General features: G+C 40.3%; 1 protein-coding gene across 1 annotated transcript in view; it reads left to right on the top strand.

Annotated features, from left to right (window-relative positions):
• Positions 1–3611: 3611 nt before the first annotated feature.
• The window catches only part of UGT3A1 (UDP glycosyltransferase family 3 member A1), a 42917-nt gene continuing 26589 nt past the window's right edge, over positions 3612–19939 (top strand). Inside the window, exons 1-2 of the mRNA XM_005556719.5 lie at positions 3612–3838; positions 6120–6221. Coding sequence (XP_005556776.3) covers positions 3745–3838; positions 6120–6221 — 196 coding nt within the window. The 5' untranslated portion in view covers positions 3612–3744. The remainder of the gene's footprint in view (positions 3839–6119; positions 6222–19939) is intronic.

The following is a 19939-nucleotide window of genomic DNA, read 5'->3' as shown; positions in this document are numbered from 1 at the left end:
GAGGAGGTGCCAATAGCTCTTTAAGAGAGAGAAAAGATTAGAGAGTTCTTGATGAGCATTTCTAAGTTTTTCGTTGGCCTCCTGTAGGGAGATGAAGCAGTCTTCCTCCCTTTTGTGACTCTCCAGATACCATTGAAAGTAGCTCCCCCATTCTGGTTACTTAGTTTTTATGCCTGCATTTTCCACCCTGGTTCACAGGTACACTAATTTGGGCATATCAAAAGATCCTCATTTAGGTCATGGTAACTTAGAATCTGCTTTAGTTATTGTGGTCCACTTGGTTAAATATTTGCATGACTATTTGCCACAATACCCATCCGGAGTTTCTGAAGGGAGAACTTTATGTTCTTCTAGGGTCTTAGAGACCTCATTCTCCATAATTTAGAGTTCCTTTTTGGATTTCACCAAGTTGGGATGTATGTTGGACCCCAAATGTGCTGCTTGTAGACCTAGCTTTTCAGGGCCATCACACCCTGAACTGGTTTAGTCCACCCATATCACGGCTACCTGGCATATGTGTCAGGGGCCCAAGGTGTGGGAGGGGTCAACTCCTTATATGCACCTGTCAGTTGAGATTAGACCCTAAGTATGTTCTCCTGAGGGGGAAACCTATTCAGAGGCACTGAACATCTTAGAGGGTGTTTCTCTCCATCACCCTCAAATGATTCTCAGTCACCTGAGAATGCCCCAAAAGGCTGAGAGGAGCAAGGTGCTCTTATTTCTTTTTCAGAGTGGAAAATTCCACCCTCATGAGCTAGAGGGTTTGGAGTTGGTCAAATCTGATAGGGGAAAGAACCAACACATACACACACACACACAAAACAAACAAAACTGGCAACAAACAACAAAATCGTTAACCAAACTAACAATAATGACACAAATTATATGATTTCTGAGTGCTCTGTTAGCGGGAAATTAACACCAGCTGATTGTTGATGCTAATTTTAGTCATTTAAAAGAATTTGCAAGGCAGAATCCCAAACCCGTTCTTTACCTAGTGATGGAGATCCAAGCTGAAGTCTGCTTTCTGCTGATACAAAAGCAGACAGGCTCACCTTCCTTGATGGAAATGAGTGGAAACTCCCACAAAAAAAAGGATTTTTTTTTTTTTTTTTTTTTAACAGCAAATAATAAACCTCAGACCCCTAGATCCCTGAAAAACTTTGGAAGATCAGGGATCCCTGGAGGAAAGAGGTCCTGGACTTCAGAAAATTGTCCTATTGGTTTGGGCTATGAGGTGCCCAAGCTGGTACCAAACACTGAGAGATGAGAGACTGCAGGCTGGGTCACTTTCACTCAGGATCCCTCCATGGTTACTAGATGTCAATAGAGAAGAATGATGAGACAATACTCAATCATTTTAGGAGATTTATTTGCCAAAGTTAAGGATGCGCACCAGGAGATAGGTCTTTGCCTTTCTCCAAAGATGATTTTGAGGGTTCTAAATTTAAAGGGGAGATGGTAGGATATTGAGAAGTACACAATTTTCATGTAAGGGGTGGGTAGGGAAAAATAGTCATTCACACCTTTGTCTGGCTCAGTGAATCGGAGTCTCGCTCTATCACCAGGCTTGAGTGCAGTGGCGCGATCTTGGCTCACTACAGCCTCTGCCTCCTGGGTTCCAGCGATTCTTCTGCCTCAGCCTCCAGAGTAGCTGGGGTTATAGGCACGTGCCACCATGCCCAGCTAATTTTTGTATTTTTAGTAGAGACAGGGTTTCACCATGTTGGCCAGGATGGTCTCAATCTCCTGACTTTGTGATCCACCCACCTCGGCCTCCCAAAGTGCTGGGATTACAGGCATGAGCCACTGCGCCAGCCGATCTGCATTTTTTATATAAGATGACATAAAACAAATGGAGCAGAGAAAAAAATGCAGGGAATCTGCATTTTTACATAAGATAACATAGACAAAATGGGGCAGATATGCATTTATATGTGGTGGACTGGGGGTGACTGCACCTGTAAAAATAAGCTATCAGTTTGCATTGCCACCACAAAATTTTAAGAGCTCATTAGGAATTTTCTTGTGGGCAACATATGGGGGCGGTGTGTAGCTTTCCATCTTGTAGCCATCTCATTTAGGAACCAAAAGGGAGAGGCAGGTTTGTGCGACCCAGTTCCAAGCTTGACCTTTCCCTTTGGTCAAATGAGTTTGGGGTCCCCAAATTTAATTTCCTTTCATAATAACATAAAATTCTTCTCCAAAGCAACAGTAACTACTTAATATCATCAAGTATTGTGCTCATTTTTCTCTCATACTCCAGTAATTTTTTAGAGTTGGTGTAAATCATACTAGACCTTTCATATCTCTTTCCTTGTTTGCTTTCTCTTGGTAGCATTTCCCAAGAATATATTATGTATTTCATTTCTTATTGTGTTTAGCATCTGTCTGACAAGCAAACAATAACTGGTGTAATAATTAGCTGTCAAAATAATTGCTGAATAAATGAAGAGCTTGGAGCTTGATAGCAAGTCCTTTATTTTGCTAATGCATTATAAAAGGTATAAGAATAGATGGACTGGAGTCTTGTGATGACCGGTAAACCTTCCCTCGCCACACTTCTCTTTCCCCTTCTCCCTTTCCCTTCCCCCAGCCCGTGTGTGTGTAAGTGTGTGTGTGGGTGTGTGTATGTTTGTGCATGTGTCTGTCTAACTCTCTCTCTTTCTCATTTCCTCCCTCTCCACAATGGACATGTCTAGGTGAGGGATGCACAAATGCAATGCTTTAAACAAAATGTAATGCTTTAAATTCAGATTAAAAATATAATACTTGTAAACTGAAGGCAGGAATAGGACAAGCAGAATTCAAGGGCCCATTGCAGCCGGTAGATATAATCCATGGAAGGATTTCTCTGCCTATCTAGAATTGCTCTGAAAGCCTTTCCTAAAGGAAGTCTTGGTTTGAGGATAGAGAGTACAAAGGTGACCATATCTGGTATAGTGATCCCTGTCCTTCCCAGGGTTTACCTTTCAAGGGGGTGGAATTACAAGCTATTCTCAGTTTGTGCTTTGGGGAGATTATCAAAGTATCACCAGGTCTATTTTATGATACACATTCAGAATCATAGTCTCTGTGTTTGAATTTCAGTCTCCAGGTACAGACCCAGAGTGACTTCCAGAATTAGAACACTAGTAGCTCCTCTTCATGAACGTTATCTTCTAAAGAGGCCCTCAGAGAGGGTAGATCAGTTTCCCTTAAGGATTTGCTCTCGGGGACATCTTGAGCTTGCGACACTAGCTAGAGATTTTCAGCAGGTTTCTGGGGAAAATGGGGGCATGGAGATGGCACTGTGAGGTAATAGAGGCAGCTGGAAGGGAAGTAGAGTACCATAAGTTCAGACAGCTCCACAAAAGACAGGCAGTTTCCTTGGGGATGGAGCCTTCATTAACGTGGTTTACTCAGGCTCCTGTCATTCCTGGCTCTTAGTAAGGATTTTCCAGATAGGACAGCTGTGATTACACAGGCAGAGAAAGATTACAGATCAGGTTACCAACCCCCTCCTACTGACTTCAGGTAGTTTGATAGGGTGAGGGCAGATTAACGCATGGAGCATGCACCCAGGGAGGAGGGGCAGAGGGAAAGAGAACGAACAGAAGGGCAAGAGAATTGGCAGAATCCTCTCTCCTACGTCTTCCTAGGCCCACAGCCGGTGCCTTTGGCGCACTGAGGTGCACAGAGTTCCTTAGCCGGGCGCAGGGCGCGCAGCCCAGGCTGAGATCCGCGGCTTCTGTGGAAGTGAGCATGGCTGGGCAGCGGGTGCTGCTTCTAGTGGGCTTCCTTCTCTCTGGGGTCCTGCTCTCAGAGGCTGCCAAAATCCTGACAATATCTACACTGGGTGAGTGCTTGGCCGGAGAATTCCCAGACAGGCGCGTCCCGGATACCCGCACTGCCAGGGCTCCAGCGAACGGCGCTTGATCAGAGTCATCCAGGCGATTTTCCAGGCTGGGCTTGCGGACCCGGCTGGAGGAGGGGGAAGCCCATCCAGCTGTGGGGCAGAGAGGGGCCTCTGTTGCTGAAGAGGGGAAGATAGTTTTGGAGAAAAGAGACTCTCCTTTCCTCTCTCTTCTTGTTCAGGACGCGCTCCCCATCCCGCAGGGTTGGGGCCAGAAATTTGAGACCAGGACCAGAGCTTGAGTTCCTGCGCTGCCTTCTCCAGAGCGCAGTGGGACTTTCAGAGGCTCACCCTAAGCTCCATGGGGCGGGGGTGCGCAGTAGCTTCCAGTAGAAACGGTGGTGAGCGTTTTCAGGCTCTTGGAGACCAGGGAAAGGCGCTCCTGAGGGCAGGACCGCAAATGTTGTGAAGCTGCGTCCGGAGCCAGGGTGGCGCAGGCAGGTATTTCATGGCTGCAAGGCCAGTGGAGTGTTTTCCTCCACGGGAAACCTGGAGAACTGCCCAGGGCTGAGGAGAGGACTCAGGTCATTCGGATCTTTTGGAGCCTCCTTCTTTTACCTGTGCCGCTGACCGTTTTTGAGGGATTCATGGAACTGTTAATTCAGCATTTTGGGCCTCAGTTTTATTTTACTTTTATTTCAAAGGAAGTAGAAGATGAAAGAGAATTATATATGAGCTCAATCCGAGGATCGAGCCTCCCCAAGACTTTATTTCAATCCGTAGTGGGCTCTAATGGAGTCCTTTTAGATCACGGAGAATCAGGGCTTGTAGAGCTGGAAGGAACCACGGATCATCTAATTTAGTGTCCACTTTGGTTTTCTGAGAGGGCAACTGAGGGACAGGAAGTGAGATGCCTTTCTTAAGAGCCCACGAGGCCTCCCTAATGTCCCATGAAGAATTGTTTAGGGTTTCTTACCCCAAGACCACGCTCACCACAAGTTCTGCTCTGAAGCCCTTTTGACTAAGGATTTTCAAAAATCACTAAGAAACCGTGTTAGTCCATTGCAACAGAGCTTCTTGACTTCTTGAAAGTACACCGTCCTCCTTCCTCAGACTCCAAAAGGAAGCTGGTGTCATTTCTGAATCCAGGGGCTGGAATCCTGGTCTTTGCCCCAGAAAGCCATTTGACCTCTTAAGACTCACTATGAATGGCTGTTTCTGTGAGGACCCCTTCTTCCCGATTCCCTGTTCTTACATGGATTAAAATTTGAGCAAGACCTGTTGCAGATTTGTACTTTATACATCCCTCGTTGCTTTAGACTATTCACGTCTGGGTATAAGTAAACCGAGTCATTCAGAGAGCTGCACAGTACTTCTCTACTCCCCTTCCACCTCCATCCTCAAACTCTTGGCATTTTTCCATTAATTTCTCTTCTGATCTTCCTTTTCTTTTGCTGCTGAGACCCTTAGATTCTAGTGAAGGATCTTCTAAGAGAAGATATTAACGTGATAAAATTTTTACCTCTTTTGAGGACCAAGCTTCTCTTTCCTTAGCGTGGTAGGGTTTTCCTCGAATCAGTGATTCCTTAGTTTTTGGTGCAACCAGGATCTTGTAGGCCCACCCCAAGGGCTTCACAGTTGTCCTCAGATATCTTAATTATAAGTTGAATACTGGCCAAATTGAGTAATTTCCTGCCAAATACATTTGAATCACAAAGATTTGGGCTCTAAGTAGTAGCTTCTGTCCAATGGCAGTTTCTTAGACTCACCTTGTAACTTCTATATTTCTGTCTGCTACAGTAGCATACTTTTCCAGAATAGAATGACAGATAGCTCTGACTGATTGCTCATTAGGAACTCTTCATACTAATGTTGACACTACTGTGCTGTATTTTCTATCATTGCAGTTATATTTTGGAGACAGTGTCTCTCTAGGGCCCCAATTAACATGCAGTATGTACCTTAAGATGAGCAACTTTTACAGGCGTAATCACAGAGAAGCTCATTATACTGACACAGAGACTTTGAGCCACAGATGGAAATCTTTGATGGAGGATTGCCACAGATCCTGCACATAGGACAGGAAGGCTTTGGGTGCATGTGCCAGGCATTACCCAAAGTGAGATTGAGGAACAGGAAGCGCTTGTGTCCATCTGCTCACTGTTCACCTTTCCTCTTCCCTAAACTTTTTCTGCTGAATTTCCATTCCCTCCTGCCAACTCCCATATTGTCATCAGAAACTCTATTTTCATCTGTACAGAATGACATTGTGCATTGTTTCTAGGTGGAAGCCATTACCTACTGTTGAACCGGGTGTCTCAGATTCTTCAAGAGCATGGTCATAATGTGACTATGCTTCCTCAGAGTGGAAACCTTTTAATCCCAGGTATCTTTTTAAAAACTAATTTTTATATTCTTTTACTCTAAGAAAAAAGTGATAATATCTTTTTTATAGAGCTGCATAGTAAAATCTTTTTTGAATGTAGTCTTATTTCGGGATGAATAAATGTGTGTGTGGGTGTGTGTTCATGTTAAGTATTGGAATTCTTATTGGGGTCTGTAGACTAAGACTTCACATGCCATACTTCTGTGTTTTACCACTTACCTGAGTGTCATCCTATTCTAGACAACTTTCCACACATTATTATTAATAATTTTGAGGAACACTACACAATAGTATGGCTTAAATTTTTTTTGAACAGAAATATTTTGCCATATTTCAAGCTTTTATTATGTAAGTATAGAAGTTCTTCCTATCCCACAGGTTACTTTCTATTCTTGAGAGACTTGAAATTTATGAAAGATTTCCCAGGGAGCCTCTTAATTATGAACTGAGATGGGAATATATGATTAACATGACCTCATATGCTTGAAAATTTTGCAGCTATACATAAATTGTGCATAATGATGTCAAAAGTTCTTAATTGACTCATTGCCTCCAAAGAATGGTAACTAAAATGAACCTCATCAAATTCTGTTGACAGACACGTAGAAGGAGGACCAGAGAACTTAAATAATTTGTTTAATGTCAAATGAGAAATTAATAACAGAGTTGGGTGAATCTGGGTCTTCAGGTTCTGGGTTTCTCATTCTGAGGGTTTCTGAAACTTTGAACAACATCAAAAATTAACCATCTTGGGAGAAAAAGTCTGAGTCATTATAAAATTCTGAAGGTAAACTTTAGGCCTTGTTAATGTTCAGATAGTTTTAATGCACTCTTGATCACCCTCTAGATTGAGTTTCAGAATGTTCACTGAATATCCTTTTTATACATTTCCCTTTGTATCTGCCTTATAGTCAATCTGATTTCTCAGCAGTAATATATGGTCATCTTATTTTGGTGGTTCCAGTAGCCTTTGAGAAACTGCTGAAAGCTATAGACCCACTACTTTAACAGACCATGCACACCAAAATCCACAATGATTCTGTGGATCCATGGATCTGTTCAGTTTTATCTTTAGGTTCAAGTGTTGGGGTTCAGTTGTTCTGGAGTTTCTTTCAGTATTCCTCAATCTTTGGACAGTTCTGAGGTTGAGATGAAATATTCTTTCTTCTATTTTGCAGTCGTATTTGGGTAGAGCTCTGAAAATAGGAAAAACACTTGATTGGGTTGTTTTTGATAGTCTGATAGCCAAATCAGTGTATTGAAATATTTCAACATTTGTTAACTACATGTTTCCATCCCTTCCTTATTTAAAACTTTAATAACTGAATGACTTCAGGGATACTGAAGAAGTGTAGGTTTCTTGTGCTCACATGTAATATTTTTCCAATTCATAACTGAAATATCAAGTATAGGATAGCAGCCTAAAGGAGAACATAATTATTTGAGGTTCTGACTCTTTTTCCTTTTAAAAAAGATTTATACTTTTTTATTGCTGCATAATAGATGTACATATTTTCAGGGTACATGTGATAACTTAATACATTTATATAATTTGTAAGGATCAAATCAGTATAATTGGGATATGCATGACCTTGAATATTTGTTCTTTCTTTATTCTAGAAACATTCAAATTATTCTCTTCTAGCTACTTTGAAATATACAATAAATTATTGTAAACTATAGTCACCCTACTTATCTTTCAAACACAAGATCTTATTTCTTCTGTAAAGCTATAGCTGTGTACTCATTAATCAACCTCTATCCATCTCCCCTCTACACTACCATTTCTGGTCTCTAGTAATCACCGGTCTACTCTTTACTTTCATAAGATCCACTTTTGTAAGCTGCTACATATGGATGAGAACATGGGATATTTCTCTTTCTATGCTTGGCTTATTTCACTTAATATAATGGCCTCTAATTCAATCCATGTTGCTGTAAATTACAGGATTTCATTATTTTCTATAGCTGAATAATATTTCATTGTGGATTTAAATCACGTTTTCTTTATCCATTAGTCCACTGATGTGCACTTAGGTTGATTGCCTTATTTTGGTTATTGTAAACAGTGCTGCAATAAACCTGAGAATGCAGCTATCTCTTCGACATACTGACTTTTTTCTTTTGGATTGTATATCCAGTAGTGGAATTGCTGCATCATGTGGTAGTTCTGTCTTTAGTTTTTTGGAGATTCTTAGTAGAGTTTTCCATAGCGGCTGTACTAATTTACAGTGTATGAGGGTTCCCCTTTCTTGACTTTCTTGTCAGCATTCATTATTCCCTGTCTTTCAGATAAAAGCCATTTAACTGTGATGAGATGATATCACATTGTGATTTTGATTTGCATTTTTCTGATGATAAATAATGCTGAACATTTTCTTATATACCTGTTGGTTATTTTGAGAAATGTCTATTCAGATCTTTTTCCTATGTTTAACTAAATTATTTGCTATTAAGTTGTTTGAGCTGCTTATATATTCTGGTTATTAATCCATTGTGAAATGAATAGTTTGCAAATATTTTCTCCATTCTTTGGTTTGTCTTTTCATTTTGTTGACTGTTTCCTTTGCTGTGCAGAAGCTTTTTGGCTCAATGTAATCCCATTTGTCTATTTTTGCTTTGGTTGCCTGTACTTTTGACGTCTAACTAAAAAAGTCTTTGCTGAGACCAATATCTTGGAATAGTTCCTCAATGTCTTCTTCTAGTAGTTTCATAGTTTTAAATCTTAGAATTAAGTTTTAAATCCACTTTGACCTTATTTTTTTGTATGGTGAGAGATAGTGGTTTGGTTTTATTGTTTGTATCTATCCAGTTTTACAGTTTCTCCAGCATCATTTATTGTAAAGACTGTCCTTTCCTCATTGTATGTTCTTGGTATCTTTATTGAAGATAAGGTCACTATACATGTGTGAGTTTTTATCTAGGCTCTTCTGTTCCGTTGGTCTATGTGTTTGTTTTCATGCCAGGACCATGCTGATTTGGTTACTATATGTTTGCAGTGTATTTTGAAGTCATGTAGTTTGATGCCTCTGGCTTTAATCTTTTTGCTGAGGATCACTTTGGTTACTTAGGATCTTTTATGGTTCCATATACATTTTATAATTTTTTTTCTATTTCTCTGAATAATGTCATTGATAATTTGATAATAATTGCATTGAATTTGTAAGTTTGCTTTGGATAGTTTTGGCATTTTAACAACATTTATTCTTCTAGTCCATGAACAAGGAATAGCTTTCAATTTCTTGTGTCCTCTTCAATTTCTTTCAGTGGAGTTTTACAGTTTTCCATATATATCTTTTACATCTTTTGTTAAATTGATTTCTAGGTATTTTATATTTTTTTGTAGCTATTATAAATGGAATTTCTTTATTGCTCTCTTTTTCAGGTTGTTTGCTGTTGGCACATGGAAATGCTACTGATTTTTGTATGTTGATTTTTTTATCCTGCAACTTTACTGAATTTGCTTATGAATTCTAATAGTTTTTTGCTGGGGTCTCTAAGTTTTTTAAGTATAAAATCATGTTTTCTGTGAACAAGGCTAATTTGACTACTTCCTTTCCAATTTGGATGTCTTTATTTCTCTTGCCTAACTTCTCTGTCCAGAACTTCCACTATGATGTTGAATAAAAGTAATGGAAGTGGGCATCCTTGTCTTATTTCAGATCTTAGCTATTTTCAATTTTTCGCTATTTGATATGATGTTAGTTGTGGTGTCTCATATATAGCCTTTATGATTTTGAGGTATGTTCCTTCTATACCTAGTTTGTTGAGGGTTTTTTTTTTTTAAATCATAAAAAGGTGTTGGATTTTGCTGAATGCTTTTATGCATCTATTGAAATGATTATATGGTTTTTGTTCTTGGTTCTGTTAATGTGATGTATCATGTTTGTTGATTTGCATATGTTGAACTACCCTTGCATCCTTGGGATAAATCTCACTTGATCATGGTGAATGATCTTTTTAATGTGTTGTTGAATTTGATTTGCTAGTATTTTGTTGAGGATTTTGCATCTATCTTCATCTGTTATATTGGCCTATAGTTTTTTTTTTTTTTTTCCTTATTATGCCCCGGTCTGATTTTGGTATCAGAGTATGGCTGGTCCTATAGAATGAGTTTGAAAATAGTCCCTGATCTTTAATTGTTTTGAAGTCTTTGAGTAGAATTGGAATTAGTTATTTGGATGTTTGATAGAATTCATCAGTGAATTCACCAGGTCCTGGGCTTTTCTTTAATGAGAGACTCTTTATTATGGCTTTGATCTCATTCTTCATCATAAGTTTGTTGAGGTTTTCTATTTCTTCATAGCTCAGTCTTGGTAGGTTTTATGTGCCTTGGAATTTATCTTTTTCTTCTAGGTTTTCCAATTTGTTGGCATATTGTTGTTTGTAATAATATAGAGACTTTTAATGATACTTTGTATTTCTGTGGTCTCAGTTGTTATATCTTTTTTTCTGTTTCTGATTTTATTTTTTTGATCTTCTTTTTATTTTTTAGTCTGGTGTATTAGTCTGTTTTCACATTGCTGTAAAGAACTACTTGAGACTGGGTAATTTATGAAGAAAAGAGGTGCAATTGACTCACAGTTCCACAGGATGTATAGGAAGTGTGGCTGGGAGGCCTCAGGAAACTTACAATTGTGGCAGAAGGTGAAGGGAAAGCAAGCACATCTTACCATGGTGGAGTAGGAGAGAAAGAAAGCAAGGCAGGAAGTGCTACACACTTTCAAACATCCAAATCTCATGAGAACTCAGTCACTGTCACGAGAACAGCAAGGGGAAATCTGCACACATGATCCAATCACCTCCCACCAGGCCTCTTCTCCTACACTAAGGATCACAATTTGAGGCGAGGTTGGGTGGGGTCACAAAGCCAAGCTGTGTCATTCCACCCCTGGCCCATTCCAAATCTCATGTCCTTCTTATAATTCAAAACAAAACCATGCCTTTTCAACAGTCCCTCAAAATCTTAACTCATTCCAGCCTTAATTCAAAAGTCCAAGTCCAAAGTTTCATCTGAAGCAAGACAAGTCCCCTCTGCCTGTGAGCCTTTTAAATCTAAAACAAGTCAGTTACTTCCAAGATACCATGAGAGTGTAGTCATTGGGTAAATACTCCCATTCCAAATGGGAGAAATTGTCCTCAACAAAGGGAGTATAGGCCCCATGCAAGTCTTAAACCCAGCAAGGAAGCCATTAAATCTTAAAGTGCCAAAATAATTTCCTTTGATTCCATATCTCACATCCAGGGCATGCTGATGCAAAGGATGACCTTCCAAGACCTTGGGCAGCTCTGTCCCTGTGGCTCTGCAAGGTATAGCCCCTATGACTGCTTTAGTGATCTGGTGTTGAGTGCCTAAAGCTTTTCCAGGGGGATGGTGCAAGCTGTTGGTGGTTCTACCATTCTGGGGTCTGGAGGACAGCTCCACTAGGCAATGCCTCAGTGGGGACTTTGTTTGAGGGCTTCAGCCCCACATTTCTCCTCTGCACTGCCCTGGTAGACGTTCTCCATGAGTGCTCCACCCCTGCAGCAGACATGAAGGCATTTTCATATGTCCTCTGAAAACTAGATGGAGGCTTCCAAATCTCAACTCTTGCCTTCTGCATACCTGCAGGCCTAACTCCACATGGAAACCACCAAGTCTTGGTGCTTGCACCCTCTGAAGCAATGACCTTAGCTGTACCTGGGCCTCTTTTAGCCATGACTGGAGCTGGAGCAGCTGGAGGTGCCATGTCTCCAGGCTGAACAGAACAGTGGGGTCCTGGGCCTAGCTCACAAAACCATTTTCCCCTCCTAGGCCTCTGGGCCTGTGATTGTAGGGGCTGCCATGAAGGTCTCTGACATGCCTTAGAGATATTTTCCCCATTGTCTTGGTTATTAACATTTGGCTCCTCTTTACTTATACAAGCTTCTGCAGGTAGCTGCTTGAATTTCTCCCCAGAAAATGGGTTTTTCTTTTCTACCACATGGTCAGGCTACAAATTTTTCAAAAGTTTATACTCTATTTCCCTTTGAAATATAAGTTCTTTTTGCTTATGCAAATGAACATGGGCTTTTAGAAGCAGCCAGACCATGTCTTGAATGCTTTGCTGCTTAGAAATTTCTTCAGCCAGATACCCTAATTATCTCTCTCAAGTTCAAAGTTTCAATCTCTAGAGCAAGGTCACAATGCCACTAGTTTCTTTGCTAAAGCATAGCAAGAGTGACCTTTGCTTCATTTCCCAGTAAGTTCCTCATTTCCATCTGAGATCACCTCAGCCTGGACTTCATTGTCCATATCACTGTCAGCATTTTGGTCAAAATCATTCAGCAAGTCTCCAGAAAGTTCCAAACTTTTCCACATCTTCCTGTCTCCTTCTGAGCCCTCCAAACTGTTCCAACCTCTGCCTATTACCCAGTTGCAAAGTCATTTCTACATTTTTAGGTATCTTTATAGCAATGCCTCACTTCTCTGGTACCAATTATCTGTATTAATCTATTTCCACACTGCTATGAAGAACTACCTGAGATGGGTAATTTATGAAGAAAAGAGGTATAATTGACTCACAATTCCACAGACTTCACAGGAAGCATGGCTGGGAGGCCTCAGGGAACTTACTTTTACATACAGCAGAAGGCAAAGGGGAAGCAAGAATGTCTTACCATGGTAGAGCAGGAGAGGAAAATGAGCAAAGGAGGAAGTGCTGTACACACTTTCAAACAACAAGATATTGTGAGAACTCACTCACTATCATGAGAATAACCAGAGGGAAATCTGCCCTCATGATCCAATCATCTCTCACCAGGTCCCTCTTCCAATACTAAGGATCACAACTTGAGATAAGATTTGGATGGGAACACAGCCACACCATATCATCTGGCTAAAGATTTGTTGATTTTGTTTATTCTTTTAAAAAGTCAACTTTTTGCTTCATTGATCTTGTGTCTTTGTTTTAGTCTCAATTTCACTTATTTCTGCTCTGATGTTTTTACTTTTTTCTTTCTACTAATTTTGATTTTTTTTTTTGGTTCTTGTTTTTAGAGTTCCTTGAAGTGTATCATTAGATTGTTTATATGAAGCCTTTCGAACATTTTAGTATAGGCATTTATTACTATCAACTTAACTCCAGTGTTTCTTTGTTGACTTTCTGTCTAGATAATCTGTCCATTACTGAAAGTGGGATGTTGAAGTTCCCTACTATTATAGTATTGCACTCTATCTCTCTCTTTAGATCTATTTATGTTTGCTTTGTATACTTGGGAGCTCTGGTATGAAGTGCACAGATATGTAAAATTGTTATTATCTTTTTGCTGAACTGACCCTTTAATCATTCTATAGAGACCTTCTTTGTCTCTTTTTACAGTCTTTTATTTGTATTCTTTTTTTTTTTTTTGACAGAGTCTTGCTCTGTCAGCCAGGCTGGAGTGCAATGGCACAATCTTAGCTCACTGCAACCTCTGTCTCCTGGCCTCAAGCTATTCTTCTGCCTCAGCCTCCCAAGTAGCTGGGATTACAGACATGTGCCACCACACCCAGCTAATTTTTGTATTTTTGGTAGAAACGAGGTTTCTCCATGTTGGCCAGGCTGGTCTCGTACTCCTGACCTCAGGTAATCTGCCTGCCTCTGCCTCCCAAAGTGCTGGGATTACCGGCGTGAGCTACCGCGCCTGGCCATATTCTATCTAATCTGATATGTAAGTATAGTATTCCTGCTCTTTTTTGGTTTCCAGTTGCATGGCATATCTTTTCCCATCCCTTCACTTTTACTCTACTGTGTCTTTATGGGTATAGTGGTTTTTTTTTTAATGTAGCATATAGTTGAGTCTTGTTTCTTTCTCCATTCAGCTATATGCCTTTTAATTGGATAATTGAGTCCATTTATATTCAGTACTTTTTTTTTTGATATGTAATTACTTTTTGTTGCTTGTTTTCTGGTTGTTTTGTAACTTCTTTCTTTCTTCCTTTCTGTCTTCATTTGTGGGTAAGTTGTTTCCTCTGGCAGCATGTTTAATTCATTGCTTTTTATTTTTAATGAATCCTATTATAAATTTTTGTATTGTGGTTGCCATGAGGTTTCTAAAATATCTTATAGACATAACAAATTATTTTAAATAAATGATAACTTAGGTCACAAAGAACAGAATACAAACAATAATCAAAAAGAGAAAAATGACCTCTGCACTTTAACTTCATCCCTCCCTCATTTTGACTTTGTGCTATCTCAATGTGTATACTTTTGTATTGCCTACCTATTAATAGGTTGCTGTGGCTATTATTTTGTTTTCAATCGATTTGTCTTTTGGGCTTCGTAGTAGAGTAATGAGTGGGTTTCACACCACAATTACAGTATAGAGTATTCTGGTTGCATCCATGCACTTAATTTTACTAGTGGATTTTATACCTTCAAATATTTTATTTTTGCATGTTAGTGTTTTTTTTTCCCCCAGATTGGAGAGCTCTCTTTAGCCTTTCTTATAAGACAGATCTGGTAATCTAGTAGCTGTGAATTCTCATAGCTTTTATTTGGGAGATACTCTGTCTCTCTTTCGTATTGGAAGGATAGCTTTACTGTATACAATATTCTTGGGTAACGGGTGTTCTTCTTTCAGCACTTTGAAAATGTCATTTTACTCTCCCTGGCATGTATGGTTTCCATTGTGAAGTCTGTTTTCAGATGAATTATACCTCTTTTTTATGTTACTTGGCACTTTTCTCTTGGTGCTTTTAGGATCCACTCTTTGTCCTTGATCTTTGAGAATTTATTATATACCTTGGGGTAGTTTTATGTGGGTCTGTTTGGTGTTCCCTGACCTTCCTTTTCCTGGATATTTATCGCCTTTTCAAGTTTTGGAAAATTTTCTGTTACTATTTATTTGAAGATTTCTATCCCTTGCTCTTGCCCAACTCCCTCTTGAACACCAATACTTTTTAGATTTGGTCTTTTGAGGTAATTTTATATACCTTGTAAGTAATCTTTGTTCCATTTCATCCTTTTTTTCTGTCTTTTCTCCTCTGACTTTATATTTTCAAATAGGCTGTTTTTGAGCTTACTGATTCTTTCCTCTACTTGATCCATCTTGCTGTTGAACATCTCTAATGAATTATTCAGTTCAGCAAATGTGTTTCTTGGTGCCAAGATTTGTTTGATTTTTTCCTATTATTTCATTTAAAACATTTTTTAGAGATAGGTCTTGCTCTATCACCCAGGCTGGAGTACAGTGGTGCTGCAATCATAGCTCATTGCAGCCCTGAACTTCTGAGTTCAAGAGATCCTCTGCCTTAGCTTCCTGAGTAGCTGGGACTATAGGCCTGTGCCAACTAATTTATTTTTTGATTTATTTATTTTTTTTTGAGATGGAGTCTCACTCTGTTGCCCAAGCTAGAGTGCAGTGGTGCAATCTCGGCTCACCGCAACCTTCACCTCCCAGGTTCAAGCAGTTCCCCTGCCTCAGCTCCCCGAGTAACTGGGACTACAGGCACACACCACCACGTCTGGCTAAATTTTTTTGTATTTTTAGTAGAAACGGGGTTTCACCATGTTGGCCAAACTGGTCTTGAACTCCTGACCTCAGGAGATCCACCCTCCTTGGCCTCCCAAAGTGCTGGGATTACAGGCACGAGCCTCCGTGCCCAGCTGATTTCTTTTTTTTAAAGATGGGGTCTCTATATGTTGCCCAGGCTGGTCTTGAACTCCTGCCCTCAAGCAATCCTCCCACCTCAGCTTCTGAGTAGCTGATGTTACATGCGTGAGCCACTGTGACTGGACTAATTCAGTTTTTCAAATTAAATTTCTCTGATAAATTTCTGAATTACTCTTCTGTGTTATCTTGGAGATTGACAAATTTCTTTAAAACTACTCTTTTGAATTCTTGGTCAGAGAGTTTACATATTGCCATCTTATTAGGGTCAGCCACTGATTTCTTGTGTCTGTCTGGGGAGGTCATGATTCTCCATTTCATGTTGTTTCTTGTGGATATAGGTCTATGTCTTTGCATTGAAGGATTAGTTATTTTTTCCAGTTTTCTTTGTCTGTCTTGTCTTGGTTTCAATTGGATATGTTTGGTTAGAAATTCTTTGCACTTTGCCTGTTGATTTTTTTTTTTTCTTGCTTTTTATTTTCCACTAGGCTGCTGCCTCCTTTTCAGCTCTAGATGGCACCTTAATCCCAGGTTTGCCTTGGTTCTAGCACAGTCAGAGTGCCACTCATCCTGAACCAAGAAAGTCCCAAAAGGGATATATTGGTAGTGTAGGGAGGCTGGTTAGGGATTTGCGTCGAAAAGACCTGTGGAATGGACCTTTTACAGCATGGTGTTACTGAACATCCATTCTGATTTGGCATCTCCTTTGACTGAGTTACAGAGCTGAGTATCCAGAGTTGGAAATGGTAGTCCTGCCTCCTCCCTTTGTTTCTGGGCTCCTTTTGTCTCTGTCCTCAAGGCTATTTCTCCTTTCAGACACTCTCATGCTTCTTGTGGGTTGAGGCAGGGACAGGTCTTCTATCAGAGGACCCAAGATGGTGGGGAAGTTGGTTGTCCACCTCGACTTCACTTTTTTCAGTGTAAAAGTGAGAGACAGGGGAAAATTTTTGACATGCTTGGTGATGGGCAGATATGGGGGAGGGGCATCATAGATATGGAATTTCAGTTCTCTTAATGCCTATTTGGAGTTTTTTCACTCTTCTGTGGCCCTTGGAACTGTCTCCTTCTCATATTTGAGTTCTGGGATATTGCAGGTGATAATTTCAGCACTGTATATTTATTTTTGGTTTTCTATAATTGGGGAGAGAAGCTAGCTTGATTCTCTGACACCATTTTGGAAGCAGAAGGCCTCTTTTTCTTTCTTTCTTTAAGACAGTTTTCTGTGCCTCACTGTCTACCTGGTATATTTTTCTCCAAGTGACAGGTCCTCATTGTTTTTGGGTGACTGCCCAAGTTATATCAGTGATCTTCATGGGCTGACTCCAAACACTCAGGGCAGTGATTTTCTTCTCCTGACCAGAAAATTCTCATCCTGACCGGCAGGTCAATTTTGAGTTTTTTAGTAACTAGGTAGGAGAGCAGATCAATAGCTAATATGAGGAAATCTATAATTGCAATTCAGGTTTCTAATTTGGCCACTGGGCTTTTCTCTTTCTCTATAAGTGGTGTTTACCGTAGCCCTGAGGAGTGAAATGTACAGCATCTTTATCTGTCATAAAAGGTAAAATAATTTCATGTTGTTAAGATTTATGGAACTTAATAAAGTAAAATTGCCTTTCTTCTGAATATCAGAACCCATGGATAGATAATGACAGGAGTTAGATAATGATCAAAATGCCATACTTTTTCCAACTGCTTGGAAAACTTATCTTTAGATCTTTACTAAATATCAAGAGTTGAATCCAAGATGAGTAGGGGTTTGGAGAGAGGCCTTGTATGATGTCTGGGTATTATGCTACCTGATTATTTCTGGTAGTCATTCCTGACCTTGGTAGTGTTCTGACATATATGTACTGAGCTGTTCTCTGGAAGATCCCAACTTGACTTTTCTCTCTGCAGCTCTCTCCCCTCTGGTATTGTTTTGTGAATTCTGTCTGTCTTGTTTTCTCTGAAATCTGAATCCAGTCTCCTCCATTCAGGGAGAAGCCCTGGAGCTCTATTATGAAAATGTTCTCCAGCCGGTAATAAATGTTCTGCACTGACTGGTGTGCAGTGTACAATTTTTTTTTTAAATAAATTGTATCTTCTTTATTTTTAGTTGTGTAAAGTAGGAAGGTAAATCTGCTCTATTACTTCCTCATGGCCACAGATTGAACTTCCTTTTCTTCATTTTTAAAACATTTTACAGAAGCAATATTGACCTATAAATAATAAACTGCATATATATAAAGTATACAATTAGAAGCTGGGCGCAGTGTGATATGTTTTGACTGTGTCCCCACCAGAATCTCATCTTAAATTCCCATGTGTTGTGGAAGAAACCTGGTGGGAAGTAATTAAATCATGAGGGCAGGTCTTTCCTGTGCTATTCTTGTGATAGTGAATAAGTCACATGAGATCTGATGGTCTTAAGAAAGGGGAGTTTCCCTGCACGAGCTCTCTCTCTCTTGCCTGCTGTGACGTAAGACATGCCTTCTGCCTTCTGCTATCATTCCCCAGCTATATGGAACTGTGAGTCCATTAAATATATTTTTCTTTATAAATTACCCAGTCTTAGGTATATCTTTATCAGCAGCATGAAAACAAAATAATACAGTAAATTGGTACTGGTAGAGTGGGGTGCTGCTGTAAAGACACCCAAAAAAGTGGAAGCGACTTTGGAACTGGGTAACAGGCAGAGGTTGGAACAGTTTGGAAGGCTCAGAAGGAGACAGGAAGATGTGGAAAAGTCTGGAACTTCCTAGAGACTTGTTGAATTTTTTTGACAAAAATGATGATAGTGATATGGACAATGAAGTCCAGGCTGAGGTAGTTTCAAATAGAGATGAGGAACTTATGAGGATCTTGCTATGTTTTGGCAAAGTGATGGGGGCATTTTGCCCCTGCCCTAGAGATTTGTGGAACTTTGAACTTCAGGGAGATGATTTAGGGTATCTGGTGGAAGAAATTTCTAAGCAGCAAAGCATTCAAGATGTGACTTGGGTGATTTTAAAAGCATTCAGTTTTATAAGGGAAGCGGAGTATAAAAGTTCAAAAAATTTGTGGCCTGACAATGTGATAGAAAATAAAATCCCATTTTCTGAGGAGAAATTCAAGCTGCTGCAGAAATTGCATAAATAAGGAGAAGCCGAGTGTTAATCCCCAAGACGGTGGGGAAAATGTCTCCAGGGCATGTCAGAGGTCTTCAGTCTTTACAACAGCCCCTCCCATCACAGGCCCAGAGGCCTAGGAGGAAAAGATGGTTTCGTGGACCAGGCCTAGAGTCCCAGTGCCATCTGCACTCTTGGTGCCCTGCATCCCAGTTGCACCAGCCATGACTAAAAGGGGCCAAGGTATAGCTCAAGCCATTGCTTCTGAGGTTGGAAGATCCAAGCCTTGGCAGCCTCCATGTAGCATTGAGCCTGCAGGTCACAGAAGTCAAAAATTGAGGTTTGGGAACCTCTGCCTAGATTTCAGAGGATGTATGGAAATGCCTGTATTTCCAGGCAGAAGTTTGCTGTAGGGGCAGGAATCTCATGGAGAACCTCTGCTAAGTCAGTGTGCAAGGAAATGTGGGTTGCTGCCCTCACTCAGAGTCCTACTAGGGGCACCACCTAGTGAAGCTATGAGAAGAGGGCCACTGTCCGCCAGACCCCAGAATGGTAAATTCACCAATACCTTGCACCGTGTGCCTGGAAAAACCACAGACACTCAACAGCTGCCCATGAAACCAACTGGGATGGAGTCTATACCTTGCAAAGTCACAGGGATGGAGCTGCCCAAGACCATGAGAATCTACCTCTTGCATCAGCATGACCTGGATGTGAGGCATGGATTCAAAGGAGATCATTTTGGAGCTTTAAGATTTGATTGCCTTGCTGGATTTTGGATCTGCATGAGACCTGTAGCCCCTTTGTTTTGGCCAATTTCTTCATTTGGAAGGGCTGTATTTACCCAATGCCTCTACCCCCATTGTATCTAGGAAGTAACTAACTTGCTTTTGATTTTACAGGCTTGTAGGCAGAAGGGACTTGCCTTGTCTCGGATGAGACATTGGACTGTGGACTTTTGAGTTAATGCTGAAATGAGTTAAGACTTTGGGGACCTATTGGGAAGGCATGATT

Source organism: Macaca fascicularis, chromosome 6 (assembly GCF_037993035.2).
Source record: "Macaca fascicularis isolate 582-1 chromosome 6, T2T-MFA8v1.1".
In the NCBI taxonomy this organism is placed as follows: Eukaryota; Metazoa; Chordata; class Mammalia; order Primates; family Cercopithecidae; genus Macaca; species Macaca fascicularis.
This window is presented reverse-complemented; position numbering and strand designations above follow the sequence as displayed.